The sequence below is a fragment of the Oryctolagus cuniculus genome, chromosome 1 (genome assembly GCF_051225735.1).
Source record: "Oryctolagus cuniculus isolate XC-2025 breed Fujian yellow rabbit chromosome 1, ASM5122573v1, whole genome shotgun sequence".
NCBI lineage: Eukaryota > Metazoa > Chordata > Mammalia > Lagomorpha > Leporidae > Oryctolagus > Oryctolagus cuniculus.
Window position 1 is genome coordinate 119,949,124 of NC_142867.1, and position 19,562 is coordinate 119,968,685.

The 19,562-nt window shown below is 58.5% G+C and overlaps 1 protein-coding gene across 4 annotated transcripts in view; it reads right to left on the reverse strand.

The window, feature by feature from the left end:
- KIRREL3 (kirre like nephrin family adhesion molecule 3) overlaps positions 1–19,562 on the reverse strand; it is a 576,600-nt gene that overhangs the window by 16,459 nt on the left and 540,579 nt on the right. For all 4 annotated transcript variants that reach the window (XM_051818702.3, XM_051818703.3, XM_051818695.3 and 1 more), the window contains 4 exons: positions 12,862–13,012; positions 6,528–6,633; positions 1,456–1,604; positions 219–346 (listed from right to left, as the gene is read on the reverse strand). In XM_051818702.3, coding sequence (XP_051674662.1) covers positions 219–346; positions 1,456–1,604; positions 6,528–6,633; positions 12,862–13,012 — 534 coding nt within the window. The remainder of the gene's footprint in view (positions 1–218; positions 347–1,455; positions 1,605–6,527; positions 6,634–12,861; positions 13,013–19,562) is intronic.

Consider the following 19,562-nt stretch of genomic DNA (forward strand, 5'->3'; position numbering starts at 1 on the left):
TCTGAATTTGAAATAAAAATGAAAATAAAGGAAGGAAAAAGAAGCCAAGGGGTAGCTGGCAGGAGAAAGCGCCGGACGCAGACAGTGACACCGCACCAGTGTCGGGGACATGCTGAAGCCCCCACAGGCTGACGTCCGCAGTCTGGCAGTGGGAGGGCCCTGGAAGGCAGGTGCCTCAAGCGCGGCCACAGGACACTGTGGTCTGAGCTCACACTCACCACGCCGGAGCCGCGCTTCATCCACACGATGGTCAGGGATGGGTTGCCGGTCCAGGCACAGCTGAAGACGGCGTCGGAGCCCAGGTCCACGAGCAGCGACTGGGGCTCAGAGGTGATGCGGGGCCCAACTGTGATGGGGAGGACAGGAGGGAGGGCTCGGGGGGGCTGGAGACTCCAGGTCCCTCCTGGCTGCCACCTCCACCTCCTCCCCCCACCCCACAACCTGGATAAGATGAAGGGAGACAGCAGGGAACCTGTGTACCCTCAATCCACTTCAGTGCCTTACATTCGAGGCCTCTGCCCAGGTGGGCCTGGGGCCAGGGGGTGGGCCTCAGGAGGTAAGGAGGAAGCCCAGTTCTCCCCCACCACGGAGACAGCAGGCAGCACCAGCCCCAAGAGCAAGGTGCTTGGGCTCAGTTTCTGCCTGGGTTTGCCACAGGGCTGCCCCATCCCCTGCCTTCAGCCCCCGTGCTACTTGGCCTTGGCAAGTTGAGGAAGCCCCACCCCTGTGTAGGGGCAGGAGGCCTTCTTCCTGCCTTGGGCTGGGGTGAGGACCTGGAACGCAGCTGCCTGACACATCTGGCTCAGCTCCCTGAGCTGTCCCAGCAGCCCTTGCAAGGAGGCTCTGGGGTGCCATGAAGGAGGCAGGACTCTCTCTGCCTGGACCCCCTCCCTCTGGGCTTCCCACCTGGTCATCTCAGGTCATCCTTCCTGGGGCCTCTCTCGGCCTCCTGTCCGAGCTCGCTGAAGCAGACCAGCCCGGGGCCCCGCGTCCCTTGCCTCCACTCAGTGCTGGAGTGGACTCCTGGAGACTCCCCTCGGTGCTCTCTGACCTCCTAGCCCAGCGCGTGGGCCTGCAGCCCTGGCCTTGGCCCATGGATGTGGCAGACAGTCTGGCCAGGCCGCCAAGGAGTGGCCCTTCCAAGAGCAGACTGAGCTTAGTGGATAACAGTGGGGCCGAGGGAAAGCTGCAGAAGTGTAGGGCACAGGGCCATGGGTCCTGCACGAGGTCCTGATAAGAATCCACACACACACAAGGGGGCGTTCTGTAAGTGTGCAGTGTCCTGATAAGAATCCACACACACACAAGGGGGCGTTCTGTAAGTGTGCAGTGTTCTCAGCTTGCAACATGGGATGGCTAGACCATGCACAGAATGCAGCCACAGCTGCTCCAGCCCCAGGCAGAGACCACACCATGCCCGCTCCCCCAGGGCAGCACGCCCAGCCTGGCACTCACAATAGACGTCCACGGTGCGGCTGAGGTTGGTGCTGCCCAGGGCATTGGTCACCTCGCAGGAGACGGGCTCTGAGAAGTACGTGTAGTCCACGGTAGTTCGGTACAGCTCTCCAGACGCCTCCTTGATGACCTGGCCTCGCTTGGCCCACCTGCAACAGAGGCCGAGCGTGCCAAGGCCGTCCCTCGGGGAGCTGCATGTACTCTGGAGGAAGCTTTGGTACACGGTGGCACTTGACAAGTGGGTTATTCCGGAAGAAGGTAGGTTGGTGATGTGCTTTGTTGGCCCATCTGCCTGGCTACATGATGGATAACCCCACTGTGGGCCTGCAGACAGCTGCACACACATACACACAAGTGCACACACATGCACATATACACTCCCTCACACACACCCGGCTGTGAGGCTCCAGGAAGCTGGGTTTCCAGACAAGGTGAGCAGCTGTAGGAGAGACATTAGTCAGGGGTCTTCCCCCTCAGCTCTGCCCTGCGCCTGCCGTTAGCCTGTCCCCCATCCTGCTCCCTCTCCCTGGAGAGTCTGGGCAGCCTCCCTCCTAGGCATGGCTCTGGCTTTCATCCCTGCCCAGCCTCTGCCCTCCCAGCCTGGCCTTGGTCCTGAGGTCACAGCTCTATTGGCTGGGGCTTGGAGGGGGGCAGGGAGGAAGGTCCTTTCATCCACAAGTCAGTGCTGCCCAGGCTTGGTGTGGCCCTGGCCTTGAGGTGACGACCACTGCGCTGGACCAGTGGCCAGGCAGCTTGTAGTGTGCACGCGCAACGGAAGCCCTGTAGATGTGTGTGTGTCTGTGTGTGTGCATCTGAGTATACGTTGTGTGTATGTGTGTGAGGGCATGTGTGTGCATCTGCGAGTGTGAGCATGTGGGTGTAATATGTACCGTGTGTATCTGTGTGAGGGTACATGTGTGTGTCAGTGTGAGTGTTCATGTGTGCATCTGAGAGCACACGGTGTGTATGCATATGAAGGCTCACGTGCACCTGTGAGTGCGAGCATGTGTGTGTGTGCACCTGAGTGTGAAGTGGGGGTTTTCCTTACATAGCCCCGAGGAGACAGAGTTCTCAGCATCCCCCAGTTTAATCGTGCAGATAACACTTTATTTCTTAAAATCGGAGAACTGCTAGCAGGGTTCTTCCCCCAGCTCAAGCCTGTTTTGGGGTGTTTGCAGAGCTGGGGTGCTTCCTTGGCCACTCCATAACCCCCGACTCCGATAACCACAGCTTCCCCCACCTCCACCTCTGCCCTCCCCTGCCTTTGGCCCCTCCCTTGCCTCTGGCCCCTCCCTCATCTCTGGCTCCCTCCCCCATTTGGCCCCTCCCCTGCCTCTGGCCCCCCTCCTGTCCCTGGCCCCCAAGGGGCCCTTCATTCACTTCTTGGCTCAGCCCAGCCCCTGGGGCCCTGAGAGACTGCCGCTTCCTTGCGTCCCACGAACACCTGGGCTGGCACCATGTGGTTGTTATCGAGAATTAATATCGAGTAATGATTAAGAACACGATTAATAATAACAATTATAGTTTCACAACAGAGCAAGCCATAGCTCCCTGAGAGCTTAAGGAGCTTCTCCACAAACCATTATGAGTTATTCATGAGTCGTTTCCATTTCTAACTTTAATTTAATGACCAGACTTAATAGCTAGGCACGGCCCCTGCCTGGGGCGGAGGAATTCAGTTCCAAACACACAGCTGGGGACCCGTGTCCAGCCCCACTTTCCTTCTACGCTCTGAAGCAAGGGGGCTCCGGTGCTGGGGCTCGGGGAGGAGGCTGGGCTGGGGCTGGGCCTTGGTCTGATGGACAGGTCTGCAGGTTTCTTCCCCAAGGTGCCTGGAAAAGGTGGGCATTGTCCCCCTCCAGCCGGGCCCAGGGGAGGGGAGCCCCACCATGTGACGCAGAGTGACCAGGAGAGCTCTGGGGTTCCCCCGCATGTCAGCCAGGCTGGCCTCTCTGCTCACCGTGCGAGAGCCAGAGAAGGAAGGGTCAGCAGGCCGAGCTCTGCAGGCCAGGCCTTGCCCTATTGGGGCGGAGGAGAGGGCAGGAGGGAGGCCTTCGCTGATATGCTTTCCCGGGTGCGCCTGGACACCCGCCTGCCGGCCACCTGGCTCCGCCCATTCTCCCTCCCCTCTGTTCCCCGGTCTCGCCACAGAGACCCTCGCGGGGTCCCTTCCAGAAGCACAGAGGCCCATAGTATTGCATCCGAGCCCCCCGCCCCTCAGTATCAGAGCCCAGGAGCAAGTCCCGCCCCCTCCCTTCCGGCTCCGCCCCTCGCCTTCCCAGCCCCTATCTTGCTGCTTCCACCAACCTCCCAGCCCCTCTGAAAATGCAGTCTGCTTAAGCTGTTCACAATCAATGTCTACTTTGGTCTGAACAAATGTAAGAGGATTGTTCACATGACAGAATCCGGAGGCCGGCAGGTGGGCGTGTCAAATGGCGGACCCCATCCCTCTGTCTGCCTGGGGGATACCCAGAGTCCCCAGAGGTGAGGGCTCAGAAGCCAGGCAGAATATTCGGGCTATGCCTGGGCCTGCGCTGCTGGCCTGGACTCCTGCCCCTGGGTGCAGCTGGTGGGGCAGCCCCCACGCCCACCCACCTTCAGCAGGGCTGAAGATAGGCAGGTGGGTGGAGCAGGCAGGAGGCAATCCGGGTCAGATCCTGCAGTCTGGTCAGCGCGCTTCTGTGGTGAGATCTGCTTAAGGCTTTTTCTTTGCATCCCAAGGTGGCATGGAGAAGGAGCAGCTGGTGTGGGAGGAGGCCTCCCAGCCTGCAGGGGCTCAGTGGGTGTGGGTGGGCACAGGCACCTGCTGCCTCCTCTCCTCCCGGCCTCTCTCCCTCCTGCCTTCCCAGGCTCTTCCACCTTTTCCTGGGGGCTGGAAGGAGCCCCAAGGCCTCTGGTGTCCTGGAGGGTGCCCAGTGTGGCGCAGAAGCATTTACAGGGCTAATTGGAAGGCGGCCAGGGATCTCTGCCCTCCTTGCCTGTCTTGGTTCCTCCTCTGCACCAGGGCTGACCCTGGAGGACACCGTGAGCTCCAGGACAGGGTGAGGAGGGAGGGAATCCCTCAGGGCACCTGTGGCCTAGAGAAATGTGCTTGTCTCCTTTGTGCACAGTCATTAACTTCCTAGCTTGAAAAAGAAAACTCCAGGGGCTGGTGCTGTGGTGTAGTGGGTAAAGCCACAGCCTGCAAGGCTGGCATCCTATACGGGCGCTGGTTCAAGTCCCAGCTGCTCTGCTTTCTTTAATGCGCCTGGGAAAGCAGAAGGAGATGTTCCAAGCGATTGGGCCTCTGCACCCACGTGGGAGACCCGGATGGAGTTCTTGGTCCCTTGGCTTCTGCCTGGCTCAGCCCTGGCTGTTATGGCCATTTGGGGAGTGAACCAATGGATGGAACTTCCTTCTCCATCTCCCCTCTCTTTCTCTGTAACTCTGCCTTTCAATTAAATAAACAAATCTTTAAAAAAGAGAAAAATAAACTCCAAAATGACAGGAGAGTTAGATTAGCTCCAGTCATGGCCACCTCCTTCACCCAGATTCTCCAGGTGCTAACATTGGCCACAAGAGCTTCGTCACGACCTGGCCCCATGTGGGTATGGGTGGACACCTTCTGCTCATCATTACTGTCTGCTCTGGGGAGGCGGGTGACGTGGGTGTGTTTGCCTGGCCTGACCGGCCAGAAGGCAGGTGTGGGTGGGGTCCTGGGCCTTTGGGTGGAGGCTGCTAGTGCACTGCTCTACTGTCTGCCCAGACTCCCATCTGCAGATCCTCAGCTGACCTGGTGCTGGGCAGTGAAGGTAAGTGGAGGTTGGAATTTGTGCAGCTGGTCTTTGAGGCCCGACAGGTATCCAGGAGATGGCTGTGGGGGTGCTGAGGGTTAGGGGGTGTTTGCTCAGGTGGTCCGTGGCAGAGGGAAAGGAAGGAATGCCGTGGGAACTGGCATTAGAGGTGTTTTCTGAGCATGTTGTGCCTGGTGTTTAGGGGCCCTGGGCAGGGAGCTGGGAGCACTCAGCGAGAGAAGCCAGGGCCTGGCAGGTGCAGGGTGGAAGCCAGAGAAAAGAAGCCTCACTGGGTTTTCTTTAGTCACTTCTGATGGAGGCCTGGCCCCAGCCAGACTAGACCTTCCCTGGATCCTCCTGGGACTCCCTGGAGATGGAGTCTTTTGCCCAGAAGGGACTCTGGAGGTGTTCTGATCTCCCTTCCGCCTCCAGTCCATGGAACGGCTAACTTGGACAGGGCAGATGGGTTTGCATCCTATTTCAAAATACCCTAGGGGATAAAGACCCGATGCCCTGCCTGCCTTGAGTCCTGTGTTGCTTAATTATCCATACTGCAGAGAGTTACTATTTCATTTGTCCAGCATCCAGCCTGCAACTCTGGCCCATGTCCTTGTATTCTGTTGGCTGGAGCCACCCTGCCTCTTGTCTTCCCTGCTGTCCCTTCCCCTGGACTGGCTTCTTTCTCAGTCTGGGGCCCTTGGCACCTGCTGAGGCTGTAGCTGAATAACCCAGATCCATGGCTTGTGTGCGTGTGTGTGTGGGGTGGGACCTGGGCTGCACTGTAGAGCTGTGGCTGGGGGGGAGGGCTGGGGGTGGGGGAGAGCGAGGAGTTGCTGTCGATACATTTAAGGAGCACCTGGCTCATGCCACGCACCGTGCTCCACGCTGAGAGCCGTAAGTGACTAAATTGCAATTCAAGAAACTCGGTTAAAAGGCAGAGACAGGCATGCAAAAGGCAGGTGCCTTTATCAGTGCAGCGAGCGGGAGACACGCCGGAGCCCCGGGTCTGTGTGATCTCGGGCGCCCTCCGACCCTGCCCAGGTGCGTGTGACCAGCACGTGCTTGGATCATGCTCTGATCCTTCTGCTCTTCCTGCTTGCTTGAACTCGTGTCCCGAGGCTGTCTCCCTGGTTTCAGAAGTGCAGGAGCGTGAAGGGAAGGAAGAAGCCTGCTGGCCAGCTGGTGGGCAGGTGTAGGAGGAGGGAACAAGACACGGAAGCCTGGCAGGTGACATCGCATGTGACAGGACGGGGTGCAGGGCGGGCGGCCAGGCGGTGCCCCTGCAGCACTGATGCTCACCTGTACTGGGTGACAGCCGGGTTGGCCTTGGCAGAGCAGTGGAACGTGACCACGTTGTCCTCCAGCACTGGCTGCGGCTCCACTGACAGGTTGACAAGTGGGGGGTCTGGAGAGAGAGGACAGTCATCTGCAGACGGTGTGAAGAATGGCTGCCGGGAGACCCCTGGCTTATATGGAGAGGAAAAGCCAGAGAGCCCCACCACCTTGGGACCCTACCCTAGAAGATGGGGGGAAGGGGGGTCTTAGCAGGAGGCTCCTCCCATCCCTGGAGGTGCCTGCCTCAGACCGTGGTGGAGGGGGATCAGAGCCCTGGGGGGCGGCAAGGTCTGGTGTGGAAGTGGACGGGCGGCCAGGGCCTCAGGAGCTGCTGCCCAGCTTCCGGTTTTGGGTAGAACAAGACTCATCAGCAGGAGAGGTGCAGTGTCCTGGGGGCACGGGGTGAGCGGGGACTCAGCCCTATCTCAATGCAAACTGTCCGTCTTTGAAACGTCTGTTTGTTATCTCTGTGTAAAGGTCCTGGGGCATCTGTTCACTTGAAAGTGGCATTGAGATCCTTTTGTCAGCCCTGGCTGTCGTCACCAGGCCCTCCGCTCCCTGGGCTGGGGCTTGGCTTCTCATTCATCATAAGCAGCTGAGCTCTGGGGTGCCACACGATGGGAGGGGAAGGAGACAGGAAGTCAGAGAGAGGGAGAGACACCGGGAGACAGGAAGCAGAGACGTGAAAGCCGACGGAGGGCGCAGTTGGATTGGAGGCAGCCAGAGAGGGGCACAGAGGAGAGAGTGGAGAAGTGGAAACCACAGAGGGAGACCGAGGGAGAGAGAGAGGCAGAGAGACAGATGTGCAACACCAGACTCAGAAATGCAGAGGGAGAGAAGAAAGAAAAAGGCGCAGGGAGCAGAGAGACCGACAGATGTCCAGAGACTTCGACAGGCAAAGGTTTCACACTGAGAGCAGAGAAGCCCGGGGGAAAGCCAGCACAGACAGAACCCATGGCATGTTGGGGAGAAAGTCCAAGCAAAGGAATGCGGATTGGAGAAAAGAGGTGAGGAGAAGCAGATACTGCTGCGAGGCAGAAAGATGGACGTAGAGCTGAGGGCCCGCAGAGGAGACACAGAGGGACGTCAGCCCCGGGAATGGTCTTGGCTCGGCCTGGCTCTGCCGAGAGGGGAGCACTTCGGCGGCCAGCCCTGGACCTCCTCCAGAGGCTGGATCACTTGTGTTGCTGGGTTCCCTGCGGCTGCCAGGCCTTGGTGCTCCCAGGGGGAGGGGAGAGGACAAGCCAGCACCTGTCCTTCCTGCTGGCCATGGCCCACAGGTCTGGTTGGAGTTCAACTCCAGGCTGAATTTGGAGGGCAGGGTGGGTCTCACGGCTGAGCCGGGGTCCTGGGCACCTGTCTGAGGCCAGTCCCCTGACAGGCAGAGCATGTGGCTGGAGGCCATGGCTGCTTTCTAGCTCATTTTCTGAAGATGAAGTGCAGGAGCCAGCCACCCAGAGGCCGTTGGGGAAAATACTGACCCCTCTGTGGTCCCCAGTGTGGACCACAGAGGGTTAAGATTCTAGCCTGCCCAGCCTTGCCCCTGTGTCAGACCCATAGAGAGGTATAACCACAATCCCCGGCTGTGAGCTGAGCCTGCTCGACCCTAGAGGAAGCACCCATTTGACTACTGGCCACCCTCCCCACTTTCACCGCCGGCTGGGGCTCCCCAGTGCCAGGCACAGGGCAGGGCATGGGAGGAACCCACCGGGGCTTCCTTGGTGTCCATAGGGATCCATAAATCAGGAAGCAGGTGCTACTGGAGAGGCTGGAGAATGACTGGAGAAGTGATTTGGCCATCTCCATCTTGCTTTTGAAAGCATAGCTCAAGAGGTTGCAAATATGAGGATGCCCACGTGGACTTGCCTCCCTCATCCCAGGAGAGCTCCAACTGTGGGAGCCCCGGGAACCCTCCCTAACTGCTGTCCGCAGGAGTCCAGGCAAGGCTGAGTCAGGAGTCCAGACTCTCCGTGCAGGGCTGGCTGCCGACTTGTGCCTGGCTGTGGCTGGAAAAGCACACCCTGGGGCGCCAGGGTTGGGGAATGGCCATGTGGATCCAATATGTGGCTGGCCCGTGTCCTCGTGTTATGAAATCCAACACTGGGGGTGGAGGACCTCAGTCTAACTCAGCCGGAGGAGGTGGGGAGTGCCAGGTCAAGAGACTCAGGGATGTGCCACAGAACTTGGGGGACAGAGACAGGCATTGTGGCCCAGTGGGTTGAGTCACAGCTTGTGACAAGGGCATCCCGTATCGGAGTGCCAGTTTGAGTCCAGGCTACTCTGCTTCTGATACAGCTCACTACTAATGCTCCTGGGAAGGCAGTGGATAGTGGCCTCTGCCACCAATGTAGGAGACCCAGATAGAGTTCCTGGCTCCTGGCTCCTGGCTCCCAGCTCCTAGCTCCTTAGCTGTGGCTTGGCCCAGCCTCAGCTGTTGCAAACATTTTGAGAACAAATCAGCAGATGTAAGATCATAGCGCGCGCTCTCTCTCTGCCTTTTAAATAACTACATAAATGCATCTTAAAACAAAAGCCCTGGGGGACCATTCCAGGTGGCCTGTCCCTCACCAGAGTGTCCTTTACAAAGTGATGAGCTTTTGGGAGGCAGCGTGGCACAGTGAGCACCTGTTGGAGGACATTCTACTGCCTGAAGCTCTGCCCCATATCTGCTACCCTCAGTTCACCCCAGGAGGACCTTATCCTGCCCCTTCCTCCCCTCTTTGCAATATCCTCGTCATCCAGTGTGTCCTGAAGGGCCCCAGGAGCGTGGGCCCTGGTGGTGGGGGTCCCACACTTGCCAGTCTCCCCACAGAGCCAGGCCTAGGTCTCCCTTCGCTGCTGCCCTGTCCTCTTGATGTGCAGAATATGAATTTTCAGGAGTCTGCTGAGCTCCGGAGGTATAAATAGTTTATGTCATAGCCAACTATTAAACATGATTTCAATCCCACTTGCGATGTCGGCTGCATAACACACAGGAGGGCAGCTTTGATGTAGCTGGTGGAGCTGAGATCCCGGGGGACAGATGTTCCAGCTGAGTCTGTCAGTGTCTCCGTCAGCAGCATGCGTGTGTGCGTGCATGTGTGTGTGTTTGGAGGAAGTATTGCGTGGAGGAGGGGAGTGGGGAGAGAGAAACTTCATGACTCAGTGATTTGCTAGCACATCCATTCGAAATTTGGCAGCTGGGCCCAGAGTCCAGATGTGGCGAGGCTTTGGGGGCGTTAAGCCTTCCCTCCCATTACTCAATCTGGGGGCTTTGTCTTCCGTTGAGTAACATAGAAAGACCAAGGGAAACAAACAACAAATGTGCTTTTGCTGAGTCTGGATGCTTCTCGGTTGACTGAGAAAATGAGCGGGTTTGCAACGGCAGTTCTGATCCAGCCCGTGGTGTCCGCAGAAAGCAGCTGGACGCTCCCTGAATGCACAAGCAAGGAGGAGCGTGGGGGAGGAGAGAGGGTGTGCTCTGGCTTGCCAGGCACAGAGACGACACCCCCAAGACAGGAGACAGGGGGCTGGGGCAGCTGCGTGATGAGTCCTCCCCTGCCACCTACGACTGGGAGTGGCGGGAGCAGCTGGTGCGTGCAGAGGGCTCACCAGGGGTCAGGCACGCTGCTAGGGCTTGACACCAGTGATTGGATGTCGTCCTCACTACAGCCTTCGGAGGTGAGCATTATTACCTCCGTGTACACAGGAGGAAACCGAGGCACGGAGAAGTTAACTAACCAGGTCGGTGTCACTCAGGAAGTGTCCCATCCAGGAAGAACTGCCACTGCCAAGTAGGGGCCCCACCTAGGAAACGAGGCACCTGGGTTCTGAGCCTCTCGCCTAGTGTGGCTCAGATGTCGTTGGAAAGACATGCAGGAGGCAGACCCTGGCGCCTGCGCACCATGGCGAGGGGAGGCTCTTGCTGGAGGGTGCCTTTGGGGGGCGCGCTGGGCTTGGGCTCCTGATGATGGCTTTCTTGTTGCAGGCGGGGAGGCTCTCCTGGGTGATGGACAGTGCCCAGGAGCAGGAACACTGCTTCTTCCCATCTCCCCCCAGGGCCGGGGCTGCTGTCTCAAGGAGCCACCTAAGTTGTTTCTTTTGCAAGGGATCGTCCAGCTGGCACAGAGGACGGGGCTGCACAGTGACTGCGGAAGGTGACCGGGAAGTAGGAGGCTTGGGTGTCTGGTGTCTCCCACCCTCACCCCTCTCTGATTTGACTTGGGGCTCATCCATGATCTGTCCCAGAGCAGGAAGGGATCTTGAACATCACTTGGTCAAACCAGACTGGGAAGTGGAGTTCCTCGGAACAAACTGACGAGCTTAGGCCAACCCAGTTCATGGCTGTTGGAGCTGGAGCATCTGACCCTGCAGCATCTGCCTCCTCTTAACCGTGGGGCCTAAGTTCCAAGTCCTAGCTCCTCCCAGGCAGAAGCAGGTAGCACTGAGTGCCAGGGCCAGGGGAGGGTGGAATCCAGGGTGCAACATTTAAGGAGGCCCTCCTCATCAGGGCCCACCGTGTACTCATGGGACCTTCAGAGTAAGCACTTCCTTAAATGTTACAATCCAGGCTCCTCACTCCCTTGGTCCTAGTCCCAGCGCCAGTTCCCAGTAGCTCCATCTCCCTTGTTCTAGGTTTGACAACAGCTCTGCTGCTCAGGGCTTTTATTGAATGGGGAATGAAAGAAAAATCCTTGGGTCTGTGTGTGTGGGAGAGCAGTTGTGGGGGGAGGTACAGGTGTATGGAGGGTCAGGGGGTTTGCTAATGGCTGTGGCAGAATAGAGAAGACAAAGTTTTCCCCAAGAGCTCAACCTTTGTGTCTGGGTGTCTAGAGCCCAGCTACCTCTATAACCTCCTCTTCCGCCCTCTAGAATCCACACAATGTCAGCCAAGATTTTAGACCCGAGGTGGGAACTTCGGCTGTCTGGCTGCCAAGACAGGTTCCTGAAACCCTCAGGGCTCCAGATCCCTGGATCTCCTCTGCTGCTTTCCCAGGTACATTAGTAGAGAGCTGGATCAGAAGTGGAGCAGCCGGGACATGAAGCAGCACCCGTATGGAATGCTAGCGTTGCAGGTTGCGGCTTTACCTGCTATGCCACAAGACGCTGGCCCTATGCACTTGCTTTAAAATGAATGAAATGCTAAGGAGGTCATGAATGACAGCCTGTAGCTCCAACCTTGTCATTCATAGCTTTATGGTCAGGCAGCCCCAGGTGGCGGTGCCTTCCCGATCTAAGGGAGAAGATGTCCACTTCTGAGTGTATGGCACTCAGGGGACTTTTAGGATGTCCTTAAGAGTCTCCTTTGGCTGACTTTTGGAAGGCCGTGCTGGTGGGAGTGGAAAGTATGGTTATGGTCGAGATTGATCCTAACCAACCATGTGGAGTAGAGAGAGGTTGCTGGGGGGGGGGCTCTGGAAAGGTAGGTGGGGTGGGCCTGGAAATGGCCTTGGGCAAGTCTGATCAGCCTTTTTATGCCTGTTTCCCCAGATAGGGACCATAGTCATATGCCTCCCAAGTGATCATGGTAAAGGTCCAATGAGACAAAGCTCATGAAAAGCATGAGCTGGGGCCGTCGCTGTGGCGCAGCAGGTTAAAGCCCCAGCCTTCAGTGCCAGCATCCCATGTGGGCACCGGTTCGAGTCCTGGCTGCTCCACTTCTGATCCAGCTCTCTGCTATAGCCTGGGAAAACAGTAGAAGATGGCCCAAGTCCTTGGGCCCCTGCATCCGTGTGGGAGACCTGGAGAAAGCTCCTGGCTCTTGGCTTCGGATCAGCACAATTCCAGCTGTTACGGCCATCTGGGGAGTGAGCCAGTGTATGGAAGATCTCTCTCTCTCTGTGTAACTCTCTCTTTCTCTGTAACTCTGCCTTTCAAATAAAATAAATAAATATTAAAAAATAAAAAAGCATGAGTTGCCTGGCAGCTGATCTTCTTCCTCTTCCTCTATGTCCTTGGCCAACCCTGCCATGGGGGTGGCCCAGGACACCCTCCACAGTGCCCAGCGCTGCTCTCCTGTCCTGGAGCCCTTAGTGCCCTTCAGACCCCAGCACTTGGCCTTGACTCCCTCACCCACAGAGGGTGGTGGGCCATCTGGCTAGGCCAGCAGCTGGCCACACTGACCCGTGTGGAAGCTCCACCTTGTAGAGGTGTGGAAATGTAGTTTGCAAATGAGGTGGTTCACACGACAGTGAGAAGGACAGCATGGCCCTTCAGCTCTGTACACACCCACCGGCCGAGCCCCAGTGGCCCCGGTCACGCATGGGCAGGGCTGCCGGTGGTTCCCACCCCAGGCCTGGCAGGGCCCTCTGGTACTCACGCTGGATGTCAATGGTGACCGAGGTCTCCTTTCCTCCGGGGATGGCTTTGTTGGTGGCGCGGCACACGATGCTCTGCCCGTTCTCCACGTCGCCAGGGGAGATGAAGAGGGTGCTGACGATGCTCTCACGCTTGCCATCGCGCAGCAGGGTCTGGGGGCGGGGAAGGGAGAGAAGCATTTGTGTCACCAGCCTGGGATGGCCTGTGTGTCTAGGAGAGGGTGGGGTCCCAGCTCAGAGAGGGGAAAGGCGAGCCATGGACAGAGGGGGTCAGCTCAGGTGAGCCAGGGGGACCAGTCTGGCGTCACCCATGGCTGCCTGGCCTGGCTGAGCACTGGACTGTGGAAGGAAGAGGGAATGAGTTTGTCATCCTGTATGCAAACCGACCTGGACAAGTAGGCCAAAGGCACAAAAGCAATGAATGGAAACGAATGCACATCTGTTCCACCTCTGCCATCCTGGTGAGTCTGAGTGCAGGAAGCGAGTGGTGCCAGTCTTCTGTCTGGCACGGTGGGAGGGGCAGGCGAGGGTGTGTGGGGACGCAGGAAGATTCTGTGTACACTGACCTCTTGATTACTTACCTATACTTTTCTTTTTTTAAGATTTATTTATTTATTTGAGAGGTAGAGTTACAGACAGTGAGAGAGAGACAGAGAAAAAGGTCTTCCGTCCTCTGGTTCACTCCCCAAATGGTTGCAACAGCCAGGGTTGGGCCTGGCCAAAGCCAGGAGCTCAGAGCTGCTTCTGCTACTCCCACACAGGTGCAGGGGCCCAAGCATTTGGACCATCTAATACTACTTTCCCAGGCCATAGCAGAGAGCTGGGTCAGAAGTACAGCAGCAGGCGACTGGAACCGGCGCCCATATGGGATGCTGACACTGCAGGAGGAAGCTTAGCCTATTACACCACGGCACCCTATACGAGCCCTTTCTACTTCTCGTGTCATTTCACTTTCTGACCTCATCAGAACCTCAACCAAGCTGTAGGCAGGACAGGTGCCGCCATCTCCCACTTGACATGGGAGGAGACAGGTAAGGCTGAGGGGGACTTCAGGACTGGACCACACTCACCCTTCTCGTTGGAGGTAAAGCAAATACCAGGGCCCTGTTGTGGGTTGAGCTGTAATCCCCCCACATTCCTGTCTACCCAGGACCTCAGAACTTGAATAGGAAAGTAGGTCTTTGCAGACTGGTTGCCAGTAATCCATTAGGGACCTCAGGATGACATCATCCTGGATTTACAGTGGGATCCAACTCAAAGACTGTGCAGCCTTTTTAAGAGAAAGCAAAGAGACAGAGGAGGAGGCTGTGTGAAGGGGGAGGCAGAGGCTGGAGTGAGGCAGCCACAAGCCAAGGGACGCCAGGAGTCCCCAGGGGCTGGGAGAGGCAGGGAAGGATCCTCCGGAGCGAGCAGACATCTGTGGTCTCGAGCACCTGGGTGGAGCGCTCAGTGACCGAGGGCCTGGGAACAGACACAAGTCCCGCAGCCACTGGTCTCCACCCTCGTTGCTTTTCCGCAGTGTCATCCAGAAGCGGGTGCCCCCACCACCCTTTTCAGCTACCTCCCCACCAATCTGGGGCACTAAGGCAGGTGTGCTGGGAGGGGCAGGGTCGGGGGCACTTCCAGGTGGGGATCGGCTCAGCCCTCAAACACTTAACTCCCTCCAGGGCAGGGTGCTGGATGCAGTCTTGTTTTGCCCTGATTGGAGTGAAGGGATAGACTAAGGGACCCCACTTCCTGAAACCCTCCCTGGACTCACAACAGCATGGTCTAATTCTCACCAGGGCCCTGCGGCGCAGGGGGCGTTATTGCTACTGTGCAAAAGAGAAACCTGAGCTCAAGGGAGTCAGGGATTTGCTGGGCAGAGCCGGCTGCGACCCTGAGCTATGACACCCTGCCCACTTCCCCGAGATGCTGGGGGTGCGGGAATGGTGAGGAAAATGAAGCAGCCCCCAGTGAGGTCCAGCCACACGTAGCCAGCCCTCTGGTCCTTCTCTGCCGTGGCCTCCAGCACCGCGTAAACCTGGCTGAGCCTTAGTCTACATCGGTGTATCCCGCTTTGGGCAAGCCAAGGCTAGACATTCTAGAGAGAGCCACAGAGCAGGTGGAGGCCCCGGGCTTTCTCTTGCCCACTGTAACACGGGCAGGGCCTGGGCTCCGGGCAGGCCCTGTTGGCTGAGGTCTCATAGCCGTTTCTTTCCCGGGGATGATGGGAGGAGGTGGCCCCAGGCCTCGCAGCCAGGCCCGAGAGCAGTGCTGGAAGATTGGGAAGTAGCCAGTGCCAGCAGCCCTCGGGGCAGTCTTGGAGGTAACAGGGCGAGGGCCAGGGGCTAGCGTACCACAAAAGGAGTTGGGTGAGGAGGGTTGGGAGGAGGGGGACGGGCATTGTCCTTCCATCTCTTGTTCCGGACTTTTCCAGGGATGCTAACAAAGGACATTTGCAGAAGTGTGACTCTGCCAGGAGTCTCTCTGGGTAATGGGCCCCGGGCATGGTGGTGATGGTGGGAGCTGGGAGCTGGGGCTCTAATTAGGCCCTCGGATGCCTCCCTCCTCCCCGATCCGACGTGCTTGTCTGCCTCGCCACAATGACTAATGACATATTTACTGGGTCCGGGCCGGGAGCTTTTCTGGGAAATAAAAATTCTGGTTCAAACTGTTTGTTCCACCTAATTAGAGAAGAAGGGGAGATGTGTTTATTAAACAAGGGAGAGCATGGGGCGCCGCATGCCCCAGGAAGGCCCTGAGCACCTTCCCCCGGCCCCCTGGAGTGGGGAACCCCAGAGGCAGGGCAGCATCCCAAGGGAGCACTGTGGGCAGGGAGGCAGGCCGGCTGGGGCGCCTGTCTGTACCCTGGTTTTCCTCCACCTCCCATTTCTTCCTGATGGTCTCCTTTCTTTCTTTGTTCTCATTTCTTTTGCTTCATTCTTCTTCTTCTTCTTTTTTTTTGACAGGCAGAGTGGACAGTGAGAGAGAGAGACAGAGAGAAAGGTCTTCCTTTTCCGTTGGTTCACCCCCCAGTGGCCGCTGTGGCCGGCGCACTGCGCTGATCCAAAGCCAGGAACCAGGAGCCAGGTGCTTCTCCTAGTTTCCCATGCAGGTGCAGGGCCCAAGCACTTGGGCCATCCTCCACTGCACTCCCAGGCCACAGCAGAGAGCTGGACTGGAAGAGGAGCGATCGGGACAGAATCCGGCGCCCCGACTGGGACTAGAACCCGGTGTGCTGGCGCCACAGGCAGAGGATTAGCCTAGTGAGCTATGGCGGCGCCGGCTGCTTCATTCTTCTTTGAAAAATCTCCCCTGATGGTCACTTTTGTCATATGAAAACAAAGCCTCTGGACTCGGTGGCCTTGCAGGTGCTGTCCAGGTGGACCGTTCTGCCGTGGGATGATTCCTGACCCAGCCGCTCCGCTTCTCTGCCAGCTCCATGACCCTGCCTCCCTTTTTCCTCACTCCTGTTCCCTCACTGAGCTGGGCTCCGGGGACAGGCCCTGGGCACTGTCTCCCCAACCCCCCCCCCCCCATCTTCTGCTTTGGTAACCGTCACTAGGGTGCAAATCGGCTCTGGGGAGTCAATTAGTAATGGGAGGCCTCTAGTCTCTGGCACCTCCAGCGTGGCAGGCACAGGACACTGCAGGCTCAGCCTGCGAGTCCCTGGGCTGCTGTCCTGCGCCCAGAATGAGCGCACCCGGGCATCTTTCTCCGTAGGTGGGTTTCTGTCCCTCTCTTGTCTCTGTGCATGCACCTGCTTTCTGGCCTGTGTCCTTACTGCTCCCGTGACTGTGAGGCCTGGCTCATTCTAGATCCGACAGGCTTCCTGCCTGTACACCTGCACCCTGTCCCAGGAAGCAGGAGCCAGGGTTCACTTCTGGTTTCCCAGCAGTGGTTTGGGAGGCTGGGCCCGGGGAGGGCAGAGCGCATGCTGGGTACTGGACAGCCAGGCTGGGCCCTCTGAGATGGGTGGTTGGAGGGAATGTGGTGGGCAGGTGCCCCCACCCTGGAAGCTCATTGCTATGCAAACAGCCTAGGCAGTCCTGCAGCGGCCTGATTGCCTGGCAACCAGGCCTCCGCTCTGCAACCCCCCCCCCACCATGTCCCTTATTATTATTTTTTTTTTCTCATTCCTCTCCAGCAGCCTGGGGATGGATCCAGACAGAGCCTGAGCCCTAGCGCCAGCCTGGGTGCCCTTCACAGCCAGGGTTGAGTGAGAGGCTGTCTAAGCCAGACAGAGGGGACAGGCGTGGGTGTAGTGGGGAGTGTGGCCGTGGGAGTGGGCATCCATCCATTTCCTAGGGGCAGGTTCTCCAGAGCTGCTCTGAGCAGGGGCTCAAAAGAGGCCGTGGAGCCCAGAGGGTGGTCCCCAGGCAGGTGCAGAGGAGGAGGCAGAGGGGTCATGGGGTGGCGGGGCTGCGAGGTGCTACCTGTGTAAGGCCAAGCAGTCCTCCTGCCTGCTGCACACACCAGGCTCAGAGCCGCCTCCTCCTCCCGGCTTAGTGGGGGGGAGGGGGGCGGGGGGGCCAGGAAGCTGGCCCTTGGGGAAGGCTTCTCTCTGGGTCCGGCCCATAGTCTCCTCTCCTCTTCCAAACACAGGCTTTCTTGCCGGCTTTAGGTCTCTGGTTTCTCAGACGAATGCCTTGTGGCCTCCACTGTGGTGTCTGGCCCTGAGAAGCCAGAGGAACAAGAGAGGAGCTCAGTTGTGCTCCCATGGCCATGTGCCCAGGAGACCTCCAGAGAGGCCTTGCCTCGGCCCAGGGCTTCTGCAGCCAGACACTCCCCTGGAAGTCCCCGGTGAGCAGTGCCAAGGGCCCCGCCCAACAACGGCGCTCACGCTGACACCCAGGCCACCAGGGCAGCACGTCTCAGAGGCATGGCCAGCCTGCACGGGGTTGGGGAGGGCTAGAGGGCACTTTGTCTGCCTGTCTTCTTCCCCAGGGGAAGGGGCCGGGGTTCCCCAGTGGCCCTTGGGGGTGGAGGGCAGAGGGCCCCCTCCTGGTCTCCAGTGGCTCCATGCAGTTTCCCTCAGGGGCCTTCACAGTAGGCTGGGGACACCATGCTGGGGTCCAGGTGGCCCTGGGACAGGTCCTGTAGGGTGACCTTGACCTCTCACCAGATGAGTCATACCATGTGCTCTGCAGGATGTAACTCTGGGCAGGGCCTAGGGTGGCCTAGTTTCAGGGAGGGGCTAGATAGGCACCTGCCTGGGAGGAGAACACTTCCCTCCCCTTTCACTGTCTCTGGATGGCTACTCCCTGGGTCTTCTGTCTGCAGTTCATAACAGCACCGCCTGGCTCCAGTCCTGGATGCCAGCCAAGAATCTGTCTCCCAAGGCTGCTCCCCTAACCCCACCTGGATTCCTGCAGAAGAAAGGGAGGGAGTTTGCCCTGGGCTCTGGGTGGGGGCCAAGTTCTGAGAGCAAAGGTCTGGCTTAGCTTTCCAGGGTCCTGGAAGAAGAGCCAGTGGTGGGTGAAGACTGGGGGACAGGTTATACACTGCCCCACTCTCTGAAGCCCAGGAGAGCTGGGGAGAGGAGGGTTCTGGGGGCTTGGAACCCCAGTTTCAGCACCCAGGGACTGTGTTCCTCTGGCCCAGCTGCAGCTCAGAGCTCATGTGGCGGCTACCCATTGTCTGAGCAATGGGAGGAGCACAGGAAAGAGACAGGATGGGGCGCATGAAGCTACAGTGCCAGCCCCAGTGGTGCCCGCTGACAGCTCAGGGCAACTGCTTCCCCCAGTTCTGCTGTAGACACAAGAGACGGGACAAGCCTTCCTCCAAGGTCCCTGTAGCTCTCACGTCTGTTCCAGGCCTGTGCACAACCTCCCTGGGGGCAGCCCTGGGAGGCTGCTTCAAGGTGCACCCTGGCTTCTGTTTTCATCCAGCTTTGGTGAGGATACCGATTAGATGGTGAGGCTCTAAGATTTGATACTCACAGTTCCTGGAGGAGGCGCTCAGCAGGCCACTGATGGCCACATGGGGTGGGGGGGGAGGAGAGGTGGGCAGAGGGAGTGAGGGAGACAAGGGCAGGGCCTTTACGGTGGTTGGACAGGGAAGGAACGAGGGGCAGGCAGCTGAACAGGGTGGGATCAGACAGCTGTTGTCAGTGGGCTGTGGGGTGGTCCACAGCTGTCTGACCCCTAGCCCTGGGGAGGTGCCGAGCACGGGAGGTGTCCTGGAGTGAGGCAGCTGATACAGGGAGGCAGCTGGGGTGTGGGCTCTGAGTCAGGGCTCTGTGTATGAAAGGCGTGCACTGGGCACATGGTGTCCCGGCCTCCGGGCTTCACGGACCCTGGGGGTGCAGTCCCTTTTTGGCTCTACAAGGCCCCAAGATGTCAAAGCCTTGGAAAATACAGAACACATAAAACATGATCAACACAAGGGCCAGTTCAGGGCACGTGAAGCCCATGGTACCTTGTGAGAATTAGAAAAGCTCTCCTGTGGGTGGGCACGGCAGAGCCCAGGACTTGCCAAGTGCTTATGGGCTGGATACCATAAGCACTTGGCAAGTCCTGGCCCCTAGCCCAGGCACATGGGGAAGGGCAGAATAAACAACCTCACCTGATAGCTCTGGAAAGCTCCCCAGATTTGGTAAAGAAAAACAGGATGGGGGCCGGCACCGCGGCTCAGTAGGTTAATCCTCCGCCTTGCGGCGCCAGCACACCGGGTTCTAGTCCTGGTCGGGGCGCCGGATTCTGTCCCGGTTGCCCCTCTT